The 24,776-nt window shown below is 31.5% G+C and overlaps 4 protein-coding genes across 8 annotated transcripts; 1 reads left to right on the plus strand and 3 right to left on the minus strand.

The window, feature by feature from the left end:
* Positions 1 to 3,495, minus strand: LOC123263515. 3 transcript variants are annotated; one of them, XM_044726356.1, is made up of 4 exons: positions 3,333 to 3,495; positions 1,394 to 3,239; positions 225 to 365; positions 1 to 32 (listed from the first exon to the last, which is right to left on the minus strand). In XM_044726356.1, the coding sequence occupies exons 1-4, from the start codon at positions 3,431 to 3,433 to the stop codon at positions 30 to 32; spliced, it is 2,091 nt and encodes a 696-aa protein (XP_044582291.1). In that variant the 5' UTR covers positions 3,434 to 3,495; the 3' UTR covers positions 1 to 29. The 3 variants fall into 3 exon arrangements, with proteins under 3 accessions (XP_044582291.1, XP_044582292.1, XP_044582293.1); XM_044726357.1 differs by having other exon boundaries at positions 1 to 29; positions 223 to 365; XM_044726358.1 differs by lacking the exon at positions 1 to 32 and having other exon boundaries at positions 222 to 365; positions 1,394 to 2,465; positions 2,661 to 3,239.
* Positions 3,496 to 4,654: 1,159 nt separating this feature from the next.
* On the minus strand, positions 4,655 to 5,751 carry LOC123263594. Of its 2 annotated transcripts, none has more exons than XM_044726489.1 (2): positions 5,026 to 5,751; positions 4,655 to 4,829 (listed from the first exon to the last, which is right to left on the minus strand). In XM_044726489.1, the coding sequence occupies exons 1-2, from the start codon at positions 5,613 to 5,615 to the stop codon at positions 4,670 to 4,672; spliced, it is 750 nt and encodes a 249-aa protein (XP_044582424.1). In that variant the 5' UTR covers positions 5,616 to 5,751; the 3' UTR covers positions 4,655 to 4,669. The 2 variants fall into 2 exon arrangements, with proteins under 2 accessions (XP_044582424.1, XP_044582423.1); XM_044726488.1 differs by having other exon boundaries at positions 4,655 to 4,821; positions 5,018 to 5,751.
* Positions 5,752 to 10,414: 4,663 nt separating this feature from the next.
* Positions 10,415 to 12,363, minus strand: LOC123263098 (PRKR-interacting protein 1 homolog). Its single transcript, XM_044725635.1, has 4 exons — positions 12,313 to 12,363; positions 11,975 to 12,064; positions 10,805 to 10,984; positions 10,415 to 10,716 (listed from the first exon to the last, which is right to left on the minus strand). The coding sequence occupies exons 1-4, from the start codon at positions 12,361 to 12,363 to the stop codon at positions 10,483 to 10,485; spliced, it is 555 nt and encodes a 184-aa protein (XP_044581570.1). The 3' UTR covers positions 10,415 to 10,482.
* A 2,380-nt stretch (positions 12,364 to 14,743) lies between these two features.
* Positions 14,744 to 24,355, plus strand: LOC123263506 (squamous cell carcinoma antigen recognized by T-cells 3-like). Of its 2 annotated transcripts, none has more exons than XM_044726341.1 (6): positions 14,744 to 14,931; positions 16,073 to 16,996; positions 18,874 to 19,566; positions 20,901 to 21,212; positions 21,292 to 21,439; positions 23,881 to 24,355. In XM_044726341.1, exons 2-6 carry the CDS (start codon positions 16,085 to 16,087, stop codon positions 24,309 to 24,311), a joined length of 2,496 nt encoding a protein of 831 aa, XP_044582276.1. In that variant the 5' UTR covers positions 14,744 to 14,931; positions 16,073 to 16,084; the 3' UTR covers positions 24,312 to 24,355. The 2 variants fall into 2 exon arrangements, with proteins under 2 accessions (XP_044582276.1, XP_044582275.1); XM_044726340.1 differs by having other exon boundaries at positions 14,745 to 14,938; positions 16,075 to 16,996.
* The last annotated feature ends 421 nt before the right edge of the window (positions 24,356 to 24,776 follow it).

The raw sequence follows: 24,776 nt of genomic DNA on the forward strand, positions 1-24,776 counted from the left end.
ATACATTTCATCTCAATTTTATTTTTTTTTTATTTTTATTAAAGCGCATTTTTTACTTGTATTTTAAAGATATAGGGTAGTTAAAAAAATTAATTTAGTTTTTTAATTAATAATTTCTTTAAATGGCTCAAACAATTATTACTTCAAATTTACGTTAAAATGATGCAATATTTATAGAGATCCACTTTTTTCCAATAATTAATAATAGAGAAAATAATTTATTAAATTGCCGGTACATAATCCAAATGACGAATATTTAATTCCCTCATTTCTTGCAATAAAAGTTTTTTTCCTGGACAATTGATGCGATGGAAATTCAAGTCGTAGCACACTCTGATTTCTTTCAAGTAACATTCATTAGTTTTCTAAAAAAAAAAAACAAAATTATTATAAGCGACATTACTTCAGACTATAATACTCTGAACTAGCAAAATCTACTAAATTCACCTATTTTTCTCTCAGTCCCTCACGGTTTTGGAAATGCCGTAAAGATTCGGTATTTATACGAAATGAATGCTGTATTTTTACCGTAATACTTCAGTTATTTTAGCCAGTTTTTTTGTCGAATTATTACGAAATAAATTCAGAATATTTACGGCAATACAATAATAGAAAAATTACGGTATATAAACAGCATTTAAACCGTAAATGTACCGCATATTTACTGTATATCTGCGGCACTATTGCAGCAAAAAACCGGAAAAGAAGATCCCTACTTTCTTATTACCGGCAAAATACCAAAAATATGCTGCTTTACTATTATTTTTTAATAGCTTAAAATTTTTTTTTATAATATTATAAATTATCACGAATAATTTTTAAGAGGTTGATAAATTAATTTCTCTAATATTATTATTATTATCATTTTTTTTAGTCCAGACCGGGATTCGAACCCGGATCATTTAGTTACGCGCCGAAGGCTCTACCAGTTGAGCTATCAGAGACACTATCCGTATCTATTTACTCATTCACCTAATAAGACTCACCGAGTAATAAACACAACCGTCCATCTTACGGTACAAAGCATTATATCTTTAATTATATCAGTATAAACGCGGCGAAATTGCAGTATATCTTTGGTATTTTTACCGTAGAAATACCATTTTATTATTGTAAAATTATAGTAATATTATAGTTAATACATAGATTTTTTACGGTAAAAGTTCTAGAGTTTTACGGTAATTTTATTGTATTATTTCAGAACTTTGCAGCAAAAATACGGTAGAAAGGCTGTATAACTATAGTAACAAAAACTGGCCAATATAACCACAGAAATACCGTATTATTTCAGAATTATAACGGTAAATTTATGGTAAACGCATTAATACCGAAAATTTATGGTATTTCAAAAACCGCGAGTGGTGTAATTGATAAAAAACAAAAAAAAAGTTACCCTATTTTTAACAATCTCAACTCGAACAGTCGTTCCGATTTTATCGCTGATTTTATCCACAAGGTCACCGTAGGTCATGATTTTCCCAGGATTCAGACCTAAATTTGATAGCAGATGGTCCATGTCGAGACTAGTCGACAAACTGACCGCCATTTTGAAGTAACCAATATCAGAACCAATCAACGGCGATCTTGCAGCGCAAGCGCCATGGGTCGTGAATTCGCGGTCCCAAAATCTAACCAAAGAACATTCTTTCTGTTTATAAGGACAAATATTGATCCACTTGTTCTCTAAGCTGGCTCTTAGTCCTTTTTCACGCTCTAATCGATACTGGTTGAAGGTAACAGAAGTCCGCTTGTGGCAGTTTTCTGGCGTCATGCCGCCATAAGAAGAAGGCCACAATCCATGAACTGACCATCTGGCAATATTGACGTTGTCATTGATTGCTTTGTTATTGGACTTGTACTCGTATCCCAAAGCCGGGGGCCAGAAGAGGCTGAAAGTGAAGTAATTGAAGCACTGTTCTGCTGGAGAGGTGTCGTCTTTGCAGGTTTTATCACTGACGGCAACTGAGAACTGTGGTACCAAAGAAGCATCGCTGAATTTTCTACCTCTGCCCAATCCCGGGCTGTTTCGACCAACGCTTAGTGAGCTGAATGATCCACTAGACGTGCTGTGATAACTAGCTCCAAGACCTGAAGTGCTCGCCAATGAAGACGATGAGCTTCCGAAGAAGTTTTTGTTCTTTTGCAATGGACTATTCATCGAACCATCGAATTGGCTGGAAAAGCGCAAATCTTTGGTAGAGTCAACACTGCTACCACGCACAAATGCTGGGTGATGAGCGGAAGATTGAGAGTTTAGGATTAAACTGTTTGATCGCTCGACTGGATACAAACTAGACTTCAGGTAGCGTGGAGCACCCAAGGCGGGATATTCTTCCAAAGATGTCTTCTTTTCGGGATTAGGTGATTGATTTCCTGCTGGAGGGTTCTTGGGGATACGAAGACTACTACTGCTACCGCGCAAAGCAGGGAACTGATCAAGGGACAATTTTTTCTGAGAATTCGCCCATGATTCCAAGCTAGGGCGACTGCTAGGATTTGTGGAATGACTTGAGCCAGGCAAAGCGGGATATTCTTGAAGAGAAAGCTTTCTATGTGCTTCAGATGATCCCAAAGTCTTTTTACTCAAGGCTTCGCCATGATTGCTGCTTCCAGGTAAGGTAGGAATTTGATTAAGGGACGATTTTCCCTGAGAATTCGCCAACGATTCCAAGCTAGGGCGACTGCTAGGATTCTTGGAATGACTGGAGCCAGGCAAAGCGGGATAATCTTGAAGAGGAAACTTCCTTTGAGCTTCAGGTGATCTCAAAGACTTTTTATTGAAAGCTTCGGCATGACTGCTACTTCCAGGCAATGCGGGATTCCGATTAGCGTTGAGACGCTCGTCACTGCCGCCTAACGGAGGAAACTCTTCAGGTTGTTTAGGTTGGTTCACATGGTCGCTTGATTTCCGTGCGCCTGGGAGTCGTGCGAAAGGATTTTTTGATAAAATTAACTCGGTTTGAGGTGGAAGCGGTGACTTTCGTTGAGGAGGCGGTGAAAGTCTAGCATGTTGATCAACCTTTCTAGCGTGATTCCCGTCTAACGCTGGGAAGTCATCGTGTTTGCGATGTTCAACTGATTTGTGAGTTTCAGAAGTTCCGGGTAAACGAAAGGACTTTTTTAGGGTAACCAATCTCGCTTCAGTGACTCCTGAGGATCCTGGATTGGGATTAGTAGGTGAAGGCGGTCGGCTTGTAGTTGATTGCGGGACTGAATTAATAGGTGATGCTGATGAATATCTGGACGGAGAATCAGAAGTAAATCGGTTAATGCGTTACCGGACGATTTGATGGAGTTAAGCTTTAAAATTACTGGTAAACAATGCAACTTACACTTTTTTGAACAGATTCTTCTTTTTTCCAGCATCGGATGGGGGCAGCAAGATGACGATGACAATTGCTGCAAACAATGGGAGACACTTATTGAGCTTCATTCTCGAAAGATTTTTGCCTTGTCTCCGAGAAGACACGTGAAACAATAATTAAAATCTTGATGATAGACTATTTATATTCAATTGCGATGACATACAGAGGTTTAATGTTACTAACTCCTCATTGGTTAATAAGTATTATATATATTCTGACGCACTTAATTTTTTTTGATGACTTCTTATCGTATACTACTTTTGAGTGGTTTAATTAACAACTTGATTCAGTTTTTTAATTGGATTTATCATCGTAATTTATCGTAAGCATTGATTAGCTGAAAAATTTCAAGCTACTAATGATGATACGTGGCATTAAATCATTGGCTGGGGTGATTAAATGTTGGAAAAAAATTTATTTTTATTTAAAAATATCTTTTTTTTATTGATTTATTGCTTTTTAAGCGTAATTACAAAGATCAAAAAAAGAAATCGGTTGATGAATTAAGTGAGTTTTAGTTTATAATTAGATTGAAAAAATTTATTGAAGTGTAGGTATGTGATCTAAGTAAGTAATTTGTTTGGACCTCGCATCTGTTGATATAGGTCCAGTTCCTGGACAATTGATGCGACGGAATTGCAAATCGTAGCAAACTCTAATTTCTTTGAGATAATTCTTATTGTTAATCTAAAAAAGAAGAAAATTCATGAATCAATGTCTTCGACGCTACCCATATAGCAATCTTTAAGGCTTAAGGAAGTCTGGTCTCAATTTCGATAGTTGTTAGTGTCTTTTTCTACCTATGGGTCTTGCTCCAGATACTTGTAGCAAATTCAATTGACAAGTCTTGAATAAGCCTTATACAAGAACTTTCGGCCAGATTATAGCTCAACAATTGTGTAAGAAAATTGAGAAAATCTGAAGATGCTTATCGATAAACTAACTATATCAATTCTTGAGAAAGACACACCAGAAGCATGCTGAATATATTTGTGCAAGACTTGCTCAAGATCAAATGTTTTCAAATGACCGTTCTATATTTACTATAGGATCAGTGGATCTCATTCAGCTTTACCTTTTAGAGTATAGGCCTACTGTTTTATCGATCAAGACAAAATTATTTTAAAATGAGCACCACTGAATCAATACATCTTCAAGTAGTGGAGGGGAAAAAGTGCTATAAAATATATAATGTATGATGCATCTTGAGCAAGTCACGCTTCAACATTTGCTGTTAATTTTTGGTTGATAAATGCTTTAAAAATGAACAAATTACTGAGAATTACGGATCTCTAGAGATCCTCTTAGAGACCTCTTGAAGCGCCCAATGCAGGAAACTCGTCCAAGGACATTTTCCGGAGTGAATTAGCTGATGGATCTAACCTGTCTGGAGAGTTTTTTGGGATATGGAAACTACTACCGCGATCGCGCAAGGGAGGGAACTGATCAAGGGACAATTTGTTCCGAGAATTCGCTAATGTTTCCAAGCTAGGGCGACTGCTACGATTCTTGGAATGACTGGAGTCAGGCAAAGCGGGATAAATCTTGAAGAGAAAACTTTCTATGTGCTTCAAGTGATTCTAAAGACTTTTTACTCAAGGCTTCGCAATGATTGCTACTTCCAGGAAAGGTAGGAATTTGATTAAGGGATGATTTGCCCTGAGAATTCGCCAATGATTCCAAGCTAGGGCGACTGCTGGGATTCTTGGAATGACTGGAGCCAGGCAAAGCGGGATAATCTTGAAGAGGAAACTTCCTTTGTGCTTCAGGTGATCTCAAAGACTTTTTATTGAAAGCTTCGGCATAACTGCTGCTTCCAGGCAATGCGGGATTCCGATTAGCGTTGAGACGCTCGTCACTGCCGCCTAACAGAGGAAACTCTTCAGGTTGTTTAGGTTGGTTCACATGGTCGCTTGATTTCCGTGCGCCTGGGAGTCGTGCGAAAGGATTTTTTGATAAAATTGACTCGGTTTGAGGTGGAAGAGGTGACTTTCGTTGAGGAGGCGGTGAAAGTCTGGCATATTGATCAACATTTCTAGCGTGATTCCCGTCTAACGCTGGGAAGTCATCGGGTTTGCGATGTTCAACTGATTTGTGAGTTCCAGAAGTTCCTGGTAAACGAAAGGACTCTTTTGAGGTAACCAATCTCGCTTCAGTGACTCCTGAGGATCCTGGATTGGGATTAGTAGGTGAAGGCGGTCGGCTTATAGTTGGTTGCGGGACTGAATTAATAGGTAATTGCGATGACATACAATGATTCAACTTTCCCAGCTGGCCATTCGTTGATAAGAGCTATATTTTATATAATTTGATATACTGGGTTTTTTTTTGCGATGAAGCGAGAATTAACAGCAGAAGATTCAGTTTATCGTTTGTTCAACAATACGTTTAATGTTTTATTAATTTTGTTAAATTGATCAATATAAGAAATTAAGATAATTAGTACCTAAGAATTAAAGCTTGGTTTATATTGAGTCATTTAGTATATTATTTAATATTGTTAATACTCTGTCTATATCTTCAACTATGTATCATTTAAGTAACCCTGTCATTGGCCCTATGGGCTGTTGGGTTTTAATAAAGGAAATAAATAAATAAATAAATAAATAAATTAATAACGACTAATTTTTATCGCTGGATTGTCATTGGAAAGACTAATGTCAGATATTATTCACAATTTTGTAAACTTGAGCTTCAAGCGTTAGAACTTAGATAAGATCGGCTATTAGGAACAATAGAATTTATACTTTATTTTTTAATCGAATTAACGACTTCTTACAACAGAAGCACGAGCTACAGTGATTCTATTTAAATATTCACTATGTGTGAAGTTATAGTAGGGAGAACCGAATTAAGTACACTAGTGTACGCAGAAAGTAATTTAGATATTACAGTGCGGTGTTTTTAATTTTTACGAATTAGGAAAATACTCGTTACAAAACTAAAATCTCATAAATTTTTTTTTCTTGGGTTAATCTTACTGCAATCACGCTCGAAGCGAAGTTCGCCGACTATAGATACGGCTATTAACGATTGACGTCAATTCTATTCTCAACTACGCAGTTTTTTTACGAGCAACTCATCATTTCGATGACATATTAAAAAAAATAATTAAGAAATTGATTCTCAAAAATTCTAACGATATTGCTCAAGCAATTTGTTATGTTCGTTATTCAACAATTTTAAATTTTCCCGACGATTCTCAATCTTATTTATAATTTCATTTTTCTTTCCAGCCTGTTCAAATTCAGCCGCTTCAAGTTTATCCACAAAGATTAAGTACTCTTCATAATTGATCTTTTCAAAAGATTCACACAATTTTTTCCGTATTTCAGATTTAGTATCAGCAGTCATATTATCTGCATATTTGAAAAGTTTTCGAATCTGCTTTAACATCCTTCCGTTAATATTTTCCGCTATAAATTCTTCCATTGCAACCGCTTCTGTGAATCCATGAACCCGTTTGAAGTAACCTCTATAATGCCTCAAGAATTCATCACTCAAATTTCTATCAAGCATATTTTTAATCCATAATCCGCGTTTGTAAATAACAAAGTAGTACTGCAATCTCAAAATAACTCCTTTATTTTCATAGTACAACAATACTTCATTACCTTCCGGAGTAGTAAAGTCAAAAAGATCATTTACAGTAATTTTTTCAATTGCAAAATCATCAGGGCTGGTTTTCAAGCATTCAATAGCTTTTTCCTCCAATTTCCGTGTTTCTTCAATTAGACCAAAAGGTCCGTTGTGTAATCTCAAATTTGGCAGTAAAAACGGATGTAGCTTCAACATTTCTTGCAATTCCGTCCAAAGATTTAAATTTGGCGGCAAAGATATTAATTCGCAATCCATAAAAACTTTTAGCGCAGTATCTTTAATTTCACTATCAAACGCATCTACGTTTCTTCCAAAATCTATTAAAGTTTTTGATTTAGTTATTAATTTTGCTTTTTGCATTATCTTTTCTTCAGCTTTAACCATTTTCAAATTCTCATCGTAGTTCTGGCTTTCAAATTTGGCGTCATCTGTTGGAGACGGCGGGAACCAACTTTGTGGGTTAGCAGTCCAATTTCCACCCAGAAGATTAATAGGAGTCAAATTCACGCTACCTATCACATTATTGTAATTTTTTAAGAAATCTGAAGCGACATTAGCGCTCATTAAACCCATAGCAGTAAAGCTTTCGTCAACCAGTCGAGTAAACTCGCTTAGCTTGTCGCTTATAGACAGGGTCATTAATTTCCGTTTTTTTGAATGTTCGTAAACTAGAGTTTGACTCTTGAGGTTATCTAACAGAGCATTAAAGCGGTGAATTCGCCCGTTGTACAAAATAGCGAGCTTGTTGTGGCGCTCTGTAATGGCGGTTAACCTTTTAGACCGTTGGTACAATTCATTGGGGCCCATTCCGTCGATTACTGACCTGGGGAATCTATTGTTAAAAGAGTTAAACTCTACAGCTAGGGAATTTATTTCGACGGCAAGTGATAGAGTTTCGGAATATTCTTTGCTGAAGTCGTTCATATAATTGTTTAGGAATTTCATTATTTTTTCGTACAACTTTTGGATCTTCCGGAGTGATCCGTAGTTTTTTTTACGCCCAGAGGCATTTAGTTTTGTGAATTGTAATAAGTAGGCGTCGTAAACGAATTTGAATGATGCACGGAAGATGTTTATGGATTCTTTTAATTTACGGATGAATTCGATGAAGGAGTTTATACTTTCGGTGATAGTTATTGATTGTGATTCGGGCATTTTTTGTTTTTTTTTTTCTTATCTAATAAATAAGATTAAAAAAAAAAATTGTTTTTTTTTTCGTACCATTAGTCACATCGCATGTATGATATGATAGTAATGGCTTTGTAAATAGTCAAAATAAAGATAATTTTAAAAAACCGGGTTCGAATCCCGGGAGCGTCGGAAAAAGAAAAAAAAAATTTTTAATTTTTTTAAATTCGTTTTTTATTTTTGCGATTTGAGGTCAATGAGGTAAAAGCACCAATTATTGACACTATATACAAGGATTTCAATTTTTTTTTTTAATTTTAAATTAAGATATGTGAAATATTGAAATTTTTAAAGATATAAGCTCATCGCGATGTTACACTCATCGAGACCTTTCATTTGAATACCCACATCAATTTTTCATATATTTTATATATTTATATATATTATATATTTGTATACATGAAAAATATATAAAAATGCATGTGGGTACTCAAATGAAAGCTCTTGATGAGTGTAACATCGAGATGAGCTTATATTTTCAAAATATATGTTATATATATATTTCATAATTAATAAATGCCCTTGTATCTTGTGAACTATTGACATTTTTAAAGATATAAGCTCACCCTGACATAACACTCATCGAGACCTTTCATTTGAGTACTCACATCAATTTTTCATATATTTTATACATTTATATATATATATATATATATATATATATATATATTTTATATATTTATATATATGTATATATGAAAAATATCTCTAAATTGCATGTGGGTACTCAAATGAAAGCTCTTGATGAGTATAATACCGGGATGAGCTTATATCTTTGAAATATGTATTATATATATTGCATAATTAAGAAATGACCTTGTATCTTGAGAACTATTGACATTTTTAAAGATATAAGCTCACCCTGACATAACACTCATCGAGACTTTTCATTTGAGTACCCACATCAATTTTTCATATATTTATATATATTATACAGAGTGTCCCAAAACGGACGCCATTGTAGCATTTGATAAAAAATAATTTGAGTTTAGCCATTTTTTAATCAGACGCATAGATAATTAATTATTAATTAAAATAATGTCCTTTTATGCGTTAGAAAGAGAGCACCAGTGTCCAGTCAAGTGTGTTCCAAACGAAGACACTTGCACGTGTGAATGTGTGTGACTACGTTAGCTATCTAGTTAGTCATACAGTTAGTTGTGTCTTTGTTTGTCACATACTTTACTGGACACTGACGTTCTCTCTCTAACACATAAAGCGACGTTACTTTAATTAATAATTAATTATCTATGCGTCCAATTAAAAAATGGCTAAGGACTTTTCGTCTCAGAATTATTTTTTTCATCAGATGGTACAATGGCGTCCGTTGCTTCTGGGACACCCTGTATATATATCTATATGTATATATGAAAAATATATCAAAAATGCATGTAGGTACTCAAATGAAAGCTCTTGATGAATGTAACATCAAAATGAGCTTATATCTTTAAAAACGTTAATAGTTAAGAAAGTACAGTGCAATTTAACAAAAGTTAGGATTTCATTTTTTTAAACATATTTTAAATTAATATTGTCCAATTTTTTGTTTTACATTATATTAATTAATCTTTTGAGAAACAAAATTAATGCTTTTTAATAATATTTTCTCAAGTTTAATAATTAATTTCAATCGACAAAGTCAATCATCCAGATACACCAATTATTGACAGGCTGATAAATCGATTGATCCAACTAGTGACATACCATTGGACCAATTATTGACACCCTTAATGCTTACTTGTCACCATTAATCTGATCTAAATACAATAAGTAAAGTCTGATTGGAGAGGTTACAGCTTGGTATAAACTCACCTGTCAATATCAGATCCATACATTTTGTGTACCAATTATTGACACCAATTATTTTATAATTAATAACCATTCAGTTGAATGTAAATATCCGATATTGTTAATTTTTAATAATTTATTTATTAAAAAAAAATGTTTAAATCGATTAGTTTAAAAAATAATTAAAAATCTGGAAATTTTAGTGCTTACTTCTAGTTTATTTTACGAGTTTAAGAATACTGAACTTTATTATTTTAATTAATGAATCTTTCTCATTAATTTTTTTTAATTCTTGTATAAAAAAATTGTTATTAATATTGTAGATAAATAAGATTTAAAATAAAATAGGTGTCAATAATTGTATCCCTGTCACTAATTGGTACCTTTACCTTAAAAAATTTTTTTAATACAAAAAAATGTATTTGTATATTTTTCAAAATATCACTTATTGTCTCTGCGTATTTTCTTTTTACTAAATATTCAACAGTAAACATTTAACCTAAGAAAATATATCTTCTAATATTAAAAATTAAATTATGATCTAATCAGTCTCTTTATCTTTTTCTTCCGCTTCATTATCACTACCCCCACCACTCGCATCATCACTATCATCATTGTCCTTTTTTTGTTCCTCCTCGACATGAAACTTCTTTGATTTTGTATCCTTGGCTTTCTTTTTTCGCTTCAATCTTTTCTCCCTTTTTTTTGCAGTCGCTTCTTCCGCTTTTAATTTATTTTCTTCAAGCTTCTGTTGGTATTTCAAATCAAGGAGCTCCTGTTAATAAATTATTAAATATTAAATATTAATATTGTAATTGATTTAAATAATTTTGAAAGAAAATATAAAATTTTCTAGAACATACCTGACCACTTTTTTCTTGAATAAATTTTTGTCGAGCATATTCTTTTCTTCTAAGGTGTCTGTAAACATGAAATTCACCACTGCCAGCTCCTGCGCTACTTCCCATTACATTACGCACAAATTCTGGGACCGTTGGGACATTTTTGGACTTTGGTTTTTCTGGTAATTGAATTTCTTTATCCTGTAATAAATTAATCTATTAATTTATTTTAATATTAAAAATTATCTAAAAGAAAAAAAAATTTTTTTTTTAAATTTTAAAAATACAATTTTTAAAAATTGTAATATTAAAATTAAAATATCTAATAATTTTTATAATTTTTTATATACAATAAATTATAGAAAAAAAATTTTTTTTAATTTAAAAAATACAATTTTTAAAAATTATAATTCTAAAATTAAGACATTTAATAATTTTTACAATTTTTTAATTAAATAAATTAAAAAAAAAAAAATTTATTTTCAATTTAAAATACAATTTTTTAACAAAATAATTATGAAAAAAAAAATTTTTTTTAATTTAAAAATACAATTTTTAAAAATTATGATACTAGAATTAAAATATCTAATAATTTTTAGAAGTTTTTAATAAAATAAATTATAGAAAAAAATTTTTTTTTTAATTTAAAAAATACAAGACTTAAACATTATAATTGACTAGAATTGAGACATTTAATCATTTTTACAATTTTTTAATTAAATAAATTATAGAAAAAAATTTTTTTTAATTTAAAAATTATAATACTAGAATTTTTATATTTATTTTTTTATACAAATAAATTAAGGCAAAAAAAACTAAAAAAAAAAAAAATTGACATTGAGAAATTTAAAAAAATAAAATTTTTTTCAATGAAAATTAAATTAGCCGACATCTGAAAACTTTTAGAATTGTTTTTTATTGAAAAAATTATTACAAAAAAAATTTCATTCGTAAAAAAATTGAAAAACTATAAATGCAATTTTTAAAAAGTATTTTTTTGTTTCAATTTGATTAATGAAAAAAAATTAAAAACGTCGGCTTACTTTAGTATTAAATATATTATTTTTTAACAAATATTATTAAATTAAATTATTATTATTTTTTTCTAACAAATGTTTATCTAAAAAATAAAAAAATTTTTAATATGTTATAAAAAATAATAAAATAAATTATAATTAATAATTAACTTACCGGATTACTCATTAATTTATTTAATTTTAATCTTTGAAGATCTAAAGCACTTTTAACAATAATTGGTTGTTGTTCATTTTGTTTTTTGTCCTCGTTTTTTTTAGTTTTTAACATTTTTATAGGTTAATTTTTTTACAAATGTATTTTTAGTTAAAAAATTTTTTTTAATATTTTTTAAAGTAATAATTATTATTTATTAAATTTTCAATCACTTAACTTTAAATTTATTAATTAAAAGTTTATAATTTGTTAGTTTTTTTTTAGAAAATAACAAAAAAAGGTTTGTTTACAAGTGATACTTAACTAGTCTCTGTTTACGTTGGGACGGCCTCTTTTACCCAGATTCCGATTACACAGATGGCGCTATTACCCAGATCCCTTTGACACATATCCCGATTACGCAGATTGTGATTAAACAGATTTTCTATTACACAGATTACTTATTACTCAGATAACCGATTACATAGAAAATCTTTAACGCAGATCCCGATGACGCAGATAATTTAAATTTTTAAATGATAAATGCCATAATAAAGCCAAGCACTAAAAGTGCCTGAAATTTTTAAATTGCCGCCATCAAAACATGCCGGATGAGCATGTAATCTAGCTATTGGTTGAATTTAAGGTTCAAGGTGTGCACGGAGCGCTTTATTGAAGTATCTACAGTGTATATGTGTAAAATCCCGCATTGGTTGAATTTTTTATTAGATACTTGATATAATGAATCAACAAATGAATCAACAAAATTACAGGTTAAAGATTAGAGCTATATAGGTAAGTAAACATATTTATTATTTACATTAAAAGTTCGGGTTTGAAGTTTAAATATAATTAGTTCAATTACCCCCAAGCGGGGATGAATCGAACCATTTGACGCGTTTGCATAAATTAATCATTTAAGAATCAATGTTGTTTATTGACTAATTTATGGATCGATAATTAGAGAAGACATAATAAATTACCATTCCAAGAAAAAAAAAAAATTAGACAAACGGTTGACCCTGAAGGCCATCCCTGCAACTTCCCGCCACTTACATACCTAGGCGCTTAAAATTGCACTAATAATTGCTCTTCGAGCTCAAAAAAAACAACTTATGTCTTATTTTGAGCTCTCCAAGCTCAAAGAGATAGTCTTTCTATACTTTTGACATAGAATTTAATTTCACATAACTTCACACTAATAGATTTGTTTATAGTTGAAAAGATTTGTTAATATTTAACAAATCATTTATTAGAAGCCATTTGTTAGGCCTTAACAAATATTTCTTAGTATTTAAAAAGATTTATTAATACTTAATAAATGAATATCAGATTTATTGAATACAAACAAATCATTTTGAATACTAAGAAATATTTATTTAACATTAAAAAATGGTCTCTAATAAATGATTTGTTAACTATTAACAAATATTATTTAATACAAATAAATCCTTCTATCAGTGCAGTCAATTCGTTCAAGAGATATCATTAACGAAAGAAAACCGAAAAGTGTTTTCTGCACATAATTTCACATAATTTCACATAATTTCACATAATTTCAGTCGATTCGTTCAAGAGAAATCATGAACGAAAGAAAACCGAAAAGTGTTTCCTGCACATAATTTCACATAATTTCACATAATTTCACATAATTTCAGCCAGTTCGTTCAAGTGTTTTTTCCACATAACTTTACATAATTTTGCATAAGTTCACATAACATTTCTTTTCGGATCGTTTTTGATGAGATAGTATAATTTTTAGACTTTTGAGCTCGAAGAAGCATAAAAAATATAAACCTTATTAAATCTTATATAAACTTTTTAGCACTGGTGAACCTAGTTTCCTCAGAAACTTGTTCATCGATGAACCATCTGACATTAGACGTTCTGAGCGTTTGGCGGCTAAACATAATAATGTTGCATTTATAATCCCGAATTTTTCAACTGTCTCCTATGAGCATTCATTTTTAATCTCATCAATTCGTCTTTGGCAAGAATTACCAACTGATGTCATCAATGCACTTAGCATTGATACTTTCAAGATAAAAGCATATGAATTTTTCCGTGGTCTTGAGCTAAAGGAGAACTGGATACCTGGCATAACTGAAGATGATTCAAATCACTAAACTAGTGCTATTGGCTGTGTTTTAAATTCTAACTTTAAATCCCAAATTTTAAATTCAAATCCAAGTCCGAGATTTATCATTTATCATTTATCGTTCATCAACTATTATCCAAATTAAAAATTTTTATTCTCCTTTATTTACTTCACTCTTATTTATTTTTAAGCGATATTAGTTGATTTCATTATTCTTATCTTCAAATTGTATGTTATGTTTAAATAGTTATAATTCTAAACTTGTCAATTTATTTATATAGATCTGTTTATATTGCTACATGTACTTTTTATCTGCTATTTTTGTACCATTTGCCATTCGGCTAGTGCCTTGGCATTTAAATTAAATAAATAAATAAATAAATAAAAAGCTATCTCTCCAAGCTCGGAGAGCTCAAAATAATACATAAATCGATCCAAAAAAAATTAGGAAAACGGTTGACCCTGAAGGCCATCCCTGCAACTTCCCGCTAATTTCATACTTAGGCGCTTAAAATTGCACCAATGATAAGTAATCTGTGTAATAAAAAATCTGTTTAATCACAATCTGCGTAATCGGGATATGTGTCAAAGGGATCTGGGTAATAGCGCCATCTGTGTAATCGGAATCTGGGTAAAAGAGGCCGTCCCATTATTATCATGATTATATTTGATGATTATTACAAAAATTTACCCACAGTTCCATATTAGTGAATACCTCCTGTACCTCCTAGCTTTTTATGTTCTCCTGATACAATTTAAGATTTTCTGGCTCGAAATATGGCCGTACGGCGCAAGTTTCTCATTGAATCTCATAGAATCCAATAGAAAACAACTCTCAGTAAGTGTAACCTAACTTTTATGTAAACTGAAAAGTGTCAACAATCCAGGTATGTATGTATTTATTTATTTATTTATTTATTTATTTATATATGACCAAATTAATCTATTTTAATATTTTAAATATTGAAAATTAGTAAAATATAAGAGCTAACTTAACAGACATTTGATAATTTTAATAATTTTTGTAACAAATAAATTATGGCAAAAAAAATGACATGTAAATTAAAAAAAACATTAAAAATGCAATTTTTTTAAAATAATTTTTGGAATAAATTTGCTTATTAAAAAATTGTTAAGTGATTGCCAAATTTAATGTCATTTATTAATAAAAATTAATTTAGCAGATATTTATTAAATTTTAAGAATTTTTATGACAAATTGTGTCCAAAAAAAATGAGATAAAAATTAACATGAAAATTAAGTTAGCCGATATCTAAAAATTTTTTTTTTATCAAAAATATTATTACAAAAAAAATAAAAAAATTTTCACTCGTAAAAAAACTTGAAAAACTATAAATGCAATTTTTAAAAAATATTTTTTAGCTCTAATTTAATAAATGAACAAAAATTAAAAATGTCGGCTAACTTTAGTATTATAAAATTAACATGTAAACTGAGATAGAAAATTTCTTTTTAAAAAAATAAACATTTTCATGGCAAAAAATCAATTTGTTCAAAATTTTTAATAAATTTTTCTTTTGATAAAAAATTTTTTTAGATTTCCCGTGTAAAAAAAATGTTTAATTTATTCATTTTGGGATAAGTCAATCAGCTGTACAAAAATAAATGATATTTTTTTAAATTGTTTTGAAAACGTTCCAAAATATTTTCTCGAATTTTTGAAAAAAATCTTAAGATTATTCAAAAAATATTCCACATAAGAATTTTAAGGACGAAATTTTAATTAAATTGTTTAAAATAAAATTCGTTCATTTTTAAATTGTCTAAAAAGTATTCCAAAAATGTTAAAAAAATATTTAAAATTCACAAAAAAAGGCGCGAAAGATTTAAAAATAATTGTATATTATTTTAATCAATTATATTATAAAAAAGTGAGATTATGAGGCGTGCACTTTTAGATTTTCCAAACTTTTTAAATTATTTCTAAATAACTAATGTTAAGATGATGTATAGTGCCGATTGGTGCTATAAATAATTAAATAGATTAAAAAATAATCTCTAGATAAAAAAAAATGGAGGAAACAGAAAACATGGACGTAGACTTGAAAGATTCCATGGAGGTAGACTCAAAAGATTCCGATTCTGAATCATCAGCTTCGTCGGACGACGAAGAGTCAAAAACAGAGTTACAAAATTTAAAATCCAAGCTGGCAGAGAACCCTTATGATTACTCTAGCCATATATCCCTGATAGGAAAGCTTCAAAGCTTAGGAGAGCTAGATGAGCTGAGAAAAGCAAGAGAAGAGATGAGCAAGATCTATCCCTTGTCTCCAGACTTGTGGCTATCTTGGTTAAGAGATGAAATGAGGATAGCTATCAGCGCTGAGGAAAAGAAAGCAGTGAAGGAATTATTCGAGCGCGCTGTTGAAGACTACCTCTCTCCAGAAGTCTGGCTAGAGTATGTCCAGTTCGCGATTGGAGTTTCCAGCTCTGAAGAAGTCAGAGAGTTATTTGAAAGAGCGTTGACCGCCACTGGACTCCACGTGACCTTTGGAGCCGTCATTTGGGAGGCTTTTCGGGAATACGAAAGAATCCTGGGCTCCTCGATGGAAGGAGCTGCTAAGGAAGAGCAGGTTAATAGGGTTGGAGCTCTCTTTCGAAGACAGCTGGCCTGTCCGCTGCAAGACATGGACAAGACTTTTGAGGAATATCAGCAATGGCGCCTAGGTGAAGGCAAGGAGGCTAATGTCAGTGATGAGGTCGTTAAAGGAGGGTATCAAAGGGCGGTTAAGGATCTGGAGGATCGCAGGGGATATGAGGATAAGCTTCTTTGCTGCCAGGCTGATGATGAGCGGTTTGATACTTATAAGATGTACTTGGAGTATGAAAAGCTTCATGGAGATCCTGGGAGGGTTTCCGTGCTTTTTGAGAGGGCTATTACTGAGCTTAGTCTTGAAGCTAGGCTTTGGGAGGATTATATTAAGGTAAAATAAATGTTAAGGTAAAGGCACTAATTAGTGACAGATCCAATTATTGACACCCTAAAAAAATTCACATGAGTTTATATAGGAATCTACATAGGAAAGTATGGATTCGTATAAGAAGTGTGGATTCCTAACGGAATCCACACGGGAACCTGTCAATACATGGATTCCTATATGGAAAATCCACATAGGAAATATGAATTTCTATAGGAATCCACATAGGAACCTGTGGGTTCATGAATTCCTGTATGGGAAATCCACATCAGAAGTATGGATTCCTATAGTGAATTTATATAAGTGGAATAAACATAGATCTTATAAGAACGTGAGTTAGGCCAGTGAGTAGCGTAGAAGACTGTCACCCATGAGGTACCGGGTTCAAGTCCATCAGACGCCAGCACTTTTTTCATTAGATAAAATTACAAAATCCCGTTTTCAGAATTTATTTCAATTAATAATTAATTAATAGCAATTACTTCATAATTATTTTTAATTTTTTAAATAAATTTTTTTTTCACCTGATTAATATGAGAATCTATGTAGGATCCTACCCTGGATTCCTATATAGGAAACCATATGGGAATCTATCCGAAAACGCCATGTAAAAATCCAGGCTGGTTTCCCATATGGATTTTTTGGATAGGGAAGTCACTTGCGGTTTTGGAAATCCCGCAGATTCGATATTTATACGATATTAATGCTTTATGTTTACCTACTTCAGTTATTTTAGCCAGATTTTGCGGAATTATTACAGAAAAATTACGAAATAAATTCAGAATATTCACGGCAATACAATAGGAATATTACAGAATATTAACAGCATTCAGTAAATGTACCGCATATTTACTGTATACTTATTTACTCATCTTTGAACTTTGAAAACGCCATATAAGAATCCAGGCTGGTTTCCCATATGGATTTTTTTGACAGGGAAATCTTATTTATCTACAATATTCATAACAATTTTTTTATACACTTTAAGAATTAAAAAAAAATTAATGAGAAAGATTCATTGATTAAAATAATGAAGTTTAGTATTCTGAAACTTGTAAAATAAACTATTTTGAAGTAAGCAGTAAAATTTCCAGATTTTTAATTATTTTTTAAACTAATCAAATTAAGCATTTTTTTTAAATAAATAAATTAAGTATTAAAAATTAACAATATCGGATATTTACATTCAACTGAATGGTTATTAATTATAAAATAATTGGTGTCAATAATTGGTACACAAAATATATGGATCTGATATTGACAAGTGAGTTTATACCAAGCTTATTGTATTTAGATCAGATTAATGGTGACAAGTAAGCATTAAGGGTGTCAATAATTGGTCCAACGGTATGTCACTAGTTGGATCAATCGATTTATCAGCCTGTCAATAATTGGTGTATCCGGATGATTGACTTTGTCGATTGAAATTAATTATTAAACTTGAGAAAATATTATTAAAAAGCATTCATTTTGTTTTTCAAAAGGTTATTTAATATAATGTAAAACAAAAAATTGGACAATCTTAATTTAAAATATGTTTAAAAAAATGAAATCCTTTTGTTAAATTGCACTGTACTTTCTTAATTATTGACGTTTTCAAAGATATAAGCTCATCCCGATGTTACACTCATCAAGAGCTTTCAATTGAGTACCCACTTGCATTTTTAATATATTTTTCATATATACATATAGCTAATATATATATATATATAAATATATAATATATATGAAATATTGATGTGGGTACTCAAATGAAAGGTCTCAATCAGTGTAATGTCAGGGTGAGCTTTTACCTTTGAAAATATCTCTTATAGTGTCAATAATTGGTGCTTTTACCTAAGTAAAGAAGTTTAAATTGCCAACTAATTAATCAATACTTCCAGTATTCAGTCTCAACAATAAAAATAGAACCCATCATAGAACGCATTTACCACCGAGCAACGCGAAACGTGCCTTGGTGCGCGAACATCTGGCGCCAATGGATGAGATCTTTAGAAAAATGGAACAAGCCTTTAATGGAGATCCAAACAAAGTTAGAGCAAGCTCTAACCGCTGGATTTTCAACAGCAGAGGACTACAGGTCGCTCTGGATGACTTTCCTGGAATATTTACGTCGCCGCCTTGACACAGACAACAGAGCCGAAGAGGAAAAAGCGCTGGAGACCATCAGAGCTGCGTTCAATCGTGCAGCAGAGCACCTCGCTAAATTATTCGGACTTGCTGGAGACCCCCAGTGCACGATTCTCCAGTTCTGGGCCCGTACTGAGGCCATTCATGGCAAAAAGATGGACACAGCCAGACAACTCTGGGCTGATATTATGTCCCAAGGACACTCTGAGACCGCTGGAATGTGGCTGGAGTACGTAGCTCTGGAGAAATGCTGTGGCGACACTAAACCTCTTAGGAAATTATTCACAAAAGCTCTTGCCGCGGTTAAAGATTGGCCGGAGACGATTTGTAATGCCTGGCTTGATTTTGAACGGGATGAAGGTACTTTAGAGCAAGTTGAATTCTGCGAGGCTAAAATTAAGGAAAAAATGGAGAAAGTTTTGGAACAAAGGGCCAAAATTACTGAGGTTAGTTATTAAAATAAAAATACTTTTTTTCCTCTTAAATTTAATATTTAAAACACTTATTTTAATTAAATTAAACATTCAAGTCTTCCCGGGTTAAGAACGTTTCTTGAATTTTCTGTAAGATGGCGTTGCGCACCGGATCCAGAACTACGTCACTCTCCCGCCAAAATTCAAATTTAAAAAATAATTTTTAATTCAAAACTTACTTGGATAAATTATTATTAAAGTCAAGACCTTTTTTATTATACTAAATTTAATTTATCCTAAATACGTTGCAAAATTTTTCTTATTTTCTTAAGGAGATCCACGCGAAATCAAATTTTTAATCCTGAAAATTTGTAAATTCAATCTACGTAGCCTAATAATTAAAAAAATTAAAAAACAGTTTCCGGGGTTTAATCAAATAATTAGCTTTGAAAATTGTAATTTATAGATGGAGATTCCACCAGCCAATTTGGTTAAGAATTTAATGCAATTAACGATTTTAAAAAAATTTTATTTACATTAAATTTGATTGAAAAAATAATAAGCTAAAGATAAAAACAATAAAAAAAGTAGCTTTCCGAACGTATTACGGAGATATTTTAGATTTTTCATGAAAAATCACTCGGAACTTGCGTTCTTTAAAGTCTTGTATTTGACTTGGCAACACCGCTTGCGCAATTACTCAAAGCATAAGTAACCAAGGTTTTTTAAATGCTAGAAGATCTTAGTCATTTTAGTTAAACAGTAAACATAAATAAATTTTAAGGTTAGGGAACTCGAGCGGTGTTGTCAAGTGTATACCGGTAATTCAGAGTGCTATATTTTTTATTAGTCAATTAAATGTTGTTAATTATTTAATGAGTAAATTTATCGGAAATTTCCTCAAAAATGTTATTAATTTTTAAAAATGAATTTTAAGATAACAAAAGTATTTCTACGTATTATTTTTTTGTAGACATTCTTTATACTAGGAGGCTACTTACATCTCCTTAAAGAATTTTTTTGATATTTTTAATGAAATGAAGAGAAAAATATACATATAATTTTTATTTTTAATAAATAGAGACCTTATTTTTCATTTTTTATTTATTTTTACACTTATTTACTCATTTTTAGAAAAATTTAATAATTTTAGTTTTCCCGCGCTCTGTAAGATGGCGCTGCGCGGCGGATAAGGAACTACGTCACTCTCCCGCCAAAATTCAAATTTAAAAAATAATTTTTAATTTAAAACTTACCTGGACGAATTATTAATAATGTTTTTTTCTCTTTTTTATTAATAATTTCTATTAAATTTTAAAAAAATGTTATTAAGAAATAAAAAAAGTATATTTAATTTACTTTTAAAGAAGGTTGAAGAAGAAAAAAATCCAAAGATTCAAAAGCCGGTAAAAAGGAAGCTACCAGAAGGAAAATGGAAGAACCTAGATGCCAAAATCGCTAAAATAGAAGAAAAATCTGACAAAACTTCTTCCGAAAAACAAGACAAAGAAGATGTTGATCCTCAGATCACAGTCTTTGTCAGCAATCTAGACTACGAGTCAACTGAGCAGGATATTCGCGACGCTCTAGTTTCTGTTGGGACTATCACCAAACTCAAATTAGTGAAAGACTTTCGCGGAAGGAATAAAGGATTCGCTTATGTCCAGCTCAGTGATACGGTAAGTTGTTTTTTTTATTTTACTTTAGATCAGGTTAATTTAAGTAGAATGATTGATTTTATCGTTAGTTTTTTTGCAGAAAGCAGTTAGCGATGCGTTGAAACTAGACCGTACGCCTATCAAAGGTCGACCTATGTTTATTTCTAGATGCGATCCGGATAAAACTACTCGTGGTACTGCGTTTAAGTATCAGTGTGCTTTGGAAAAAAATAAATTGTTTGTTAAAGGTAATTTAGTCATAATAAGTAACTGCCCATGTAACATGTGCTTGAGCACGATTTGGGTGCCAGTGTCTTAAGCAAAAATCCTAATTGCTAGTGTCTTTTTTTACATATGGTTCTTGCTCAATTTCATGTAGAAAGAACTAGTTCAAGATTTATATATAACTAGCTCAAGACATCTTGTGCAAGAATATGAGACAAGTCTAATGCAAGGTGCATTGAAAAACTTTCTGACGGATTTTTTGAATCAGAAACTCACAACAGACACTTACCCATTACTTGCTCAACATTTGCTCAAGATCCGTAATTCTCAGTAATTTGTTCATTTTCAAAGCATTTGTCAACCAAAAACTAACAGTAAATGTTGAAGCGTGACTTGCTCAAGATTTGCTCAAGATGCATCATGCATTATATATTTTATAGCACTCTTTCCCCTCCACTACTTGAAGATGTATTGATTCAGTAGTGCTCATTTTAAAATAATTTTGTCTTGATCGATAAAACAGTAGGTCTATACTCTAAAAAGTTAAGCTGAATGAGATCCACTGATCCTATAGTAAATGAAGAAGGGGTAGAATGATAAGAACGGTCATTCGAAAACATTTGATCTTGAGCAGATCTTGAACAAGTCTTGCACAAGTACATTCAACATGCTTCTGGTGTCAGTCTTTCTCAAGAATTGATATAGTAAGTTTATCGATAAGCATCTTCAGATTTTCTCAATTTTCTTACACAATTGTTGAGCTATAATCTGGCCGAAAGTTCTTGCACAAGGCTTGTTCAAGACTTGTCAATTGAATTTGTTACAAGTATCTGGAGCAAATCCCTGAATGCTAGTGTCTTTTTCTACATATGAGTCTTGCTCAATTTCATGTAGAAAGAACTAGTTCAAGATTTATATATAACTAGCTCAAGACATCTTGTGCAAGAATATGAGACAAGTCTAGTGCAAGGTGCATTGAAAAACTTTCTGACGGATTTTTTGAATCAGAAACTCACAACAGACACTTACCCATTACTTGCTCAACATTTGCTCAAGATCTGTAATTCTCAGTAATTTGTTCATTTTCAAAGCATTTGTCAACCAAAAACTAACAGCAAATGTTGAAGCGTGACTTGCTCAAGATTTGCTCAAGATGCATCATGCATTATATATTTTATAGCACTCTTTCCCCTCCACTACTTGAAGATGTATTGATTCAGTGGTGCTCATTTTAAAATAATTTTGTCTTGATCGATAAAACAGTAGGTCTATACTCTAAGAAGTTAAGCTGAATGAGATCCACTGATCCTATAGTAAATATAGGAGGGGTAGAATGATGCGAAGGGTCATTCGAAAACATTTGATCTTGAGCAAGTCTTGCACAAGTATATTGAGCATGCTTCTGGTGTCAGTCTTTCTCAAGAATTGGTATAGTAAGTTTATCGATAAGCATCTTCAGATTTTCTCAATTTTCTTACACAATTGTTGAGCTATAATCTGGCCGAAAGTTCTTGTACAAGGCTTGTTCAAGACTTGTCAATTGAATTTGCTACAAGTATCTGGAGCAAGACCCATAGGTAGAAAAAGACACTAACAACTATCGAAATTGAGACCAGATTTGCTCAAATCTTGAAAAAGATTGCTATATGGGTGGATCTTCTAAAACATTGAATATAGGCTTATAGTATAAGAAAATTTTTTATAGTAAATTTCCTAAGCTACAATTTTAGTCTCATAATATTCTCCTAAAATCAATATTGCACGCCTCATAGCGCGAAGCGCGTGAGGTTTTACTTTATACTCGACTCGTCAAGGTCTAGCAATTTTGTGATCTTTAAATGCCTCTGTCACAACCATATTACACTTATACAATAATATAAGTAGATGTACACCGAGAAAACACTTAAATTAAACCATCTTTTACTTTCTAAAATCATTTTATGTTGCTATTTTGAAAAAAAAAAAAAACGTTTTGAAAAAAATTTTACGTGGACGTCCTGATGTCACTCCATTTTGGATGTAACAACGATTACTCCCGAACAAATTGATATTTCAAGACCGGACCTTTTTTATTAGTTTAAGAATTCGATTAACTGGGTCCGTATTTAATATCAGTAGCCTAGTTTACGTATTTTTTTTTTTTTAATTGAATTTTTATTAAAATTCACTACGATACAACCGTACAAAGACAAACGAACTTTCCTTATTTGTCACGTGAAAACTATGGCACCACTTGATCAAGCTAGATTTTTTTAGACTGCGTGCGCATATGACAAGAGAAAAGGGCGCCGATATTTAAAAAAAAAATTAAAAATATGTAAGAAATTACTTAATTATGTTTTTTTTTTTAATCAATAACACAATTTATTTTTTTCTTAAAAATGAATGAGCGTTATGAGGCGTGCACTTTTGGATTTTCCAAACTTTTTTTGAAATTATAGTCACTTTTAATAAAAAATTTCAGGATTGCCCTTAACAACAACAAAAGAAGACTTGGAAAAAATTTTCCAAGCCTACGGTTCCCTAAAAGAAGTTCGCCTAGTAACTTACCGTAACGGTCACTCAAAAGGACTAGCATACGTAGACTACCAGGACGAAGGAAGCGCTTCAAAAGCGCTGCTAGCTACAGACGGAATGAAGATAGAGGACAAGGAAATTTCCGTGGCTTACAGCCAGCCTCCGGAGCGCAAGAAGCCGGAGTCAAGTTCCGACATTCCTAGTCTCCTTGGCCAGATAAAATCCCTAGGAGGTTCCAGCGTCGCTCGAAGTAACCCCGGCCGGCAGAAGACCATGCTCTCGATGGTCCCCCGCAGTGTTGTCGCTCCGAGCAACGGTGTTAAGGATAATAAGCCGAAAAGCAACGCTGAATTTAGAAACATGTTTTTGAATAAATAAAAATTATTATTATTAATTATATAAAAAATTATTAAATTAAGTAACAAGTGTGTTTTATTAATCAACCCTTGGAGTACACTTTGGTTATTTTGACCCTAGAATTTTTTTTCCTAAAATATTTATCGTTTTTAATCAATTTTTTTTCAATATTAAAAACTATTTAAGGATTCTGAGAAAAGAAATCCTACCTTCTGTTGAATTGCACTGTACTTTTTTAAATATTGACATTTTTAAAGATATAAGCTCATCTTGATGTTATACTCGTCAAGAGCTTTCATTTGAGTACCCACATACATTTTTGATATATTTCTCATATATACATATATATAATATATATTTTAAAGATATAAACTCATCTTGATGTTATACTCATCAAGAGCTTTCATTTGAGTACCCACATGAATTTTATATATATATATATATATATATATATATATATATATATATATATATATATATATATAT

Source organism: Cotesia glomerata, linkage group LG4, assembly GCF_020080835.1.
Source record: "Cotesia glomerata isolate CgM1 linkage group LG4, MPM_Cglom_v2.3, whole genome shotgun sequence".
Classification (NCBI taxonomy): Eukaryota; Metazoa; Arthropoda; class Insecta; order Hymenoptera; family Braconidae; genus Cotesia; species Cotesia glomerata.

What these genes read in the sequence shown, in the direction of transcription:
- LOC123263515 (XM_044726356.1), bottom strand. Translation starts at nt 3,433, where the DNA reads ATGAAGCTCAATAAGTGTCTCCCATTGTTTGCAGCAATTGTCATCGTC. An exon ending in AAGAATCTGTTCAAAAAAGT is followed by an intron (nt 3,240 to 3,332) that starts GTAAGTTGCATT and finishes TTCTCCGTCCAG; the next exon opens with ATATTCATCAGCATCACCTA. An exon ending in TTGAGATTGTTAAAAATAGG is followed by an intron (nt 366 to 1,393) that starts GTAACTTTTTTT and finishes TTTTTTTTTTAG; the next exon opens with AAAACTAATGAATGTTACTT.
- LOC123263594 (XM_044726489.1), bottom strand. Translation starts at nt 5,615, where the DNA reads ATGTCATCGCAATTACCTATTAATTCAGTCCCGCAACCAACTATAAGC. An exon ending in GAATCATTGGCGAATTCTCA is followed by an intron (nt 4,830 to 5,025) that starts GGGCAAATCATC and finishes AGCGAATTCTCG; the next exon opens with GAACAAATTGTCCCTTGATC.
- LOC123263098 (XM_044725635.1), bottom strand. Translation starts at nt 12,363, where the DNA reads ATGTGTCAAAGGGATCTGGGTAATAGCGCCATCTGTGTAATCGGAATC. An exon ending in TCTGTGTAATCGGAATCTGG is followed by an intron (nt 12,065 to 12,312) that starts GTAAAAGAGGCC and finishes AAAAAAAACGAG; the next exon opens with GACAAAAAACAAAATGAACA. An exon ending in ATAAATTAATGAGTAATCCG is followed by an intron (nt 10,985 to 11,974) that starts GTAAGTTAATTA and finishes AATTTATTACAG; the next exon opens with GATAAAGAAATTCAATTACC.
- LOC123263506 (XM_044726341.1), top strand. Translation starts at nt 16,085, where the DNA reads ATGGAGGAAACAGAAAACATGGACGTAGACTTGAAAGATTCCATGGAG. An exon ending in TTTGGGAGGATTATATTAAG is followed by an intron (nt 16,997 to 18,873) that starts GTAAAATAAATG and finishes CAATACTTCCAG; the next exon opens with TATTCAGTCTCAACAATAAA. An exon ending in AAATAAATTGTTTGTTAAAG is followed by an intron (nt 21,440 to 23,880) that starts GTAATTTAGTCA and finishes AAAAAATTTCAG; the next exon opens with GATTGCCCTTAACAACAACA.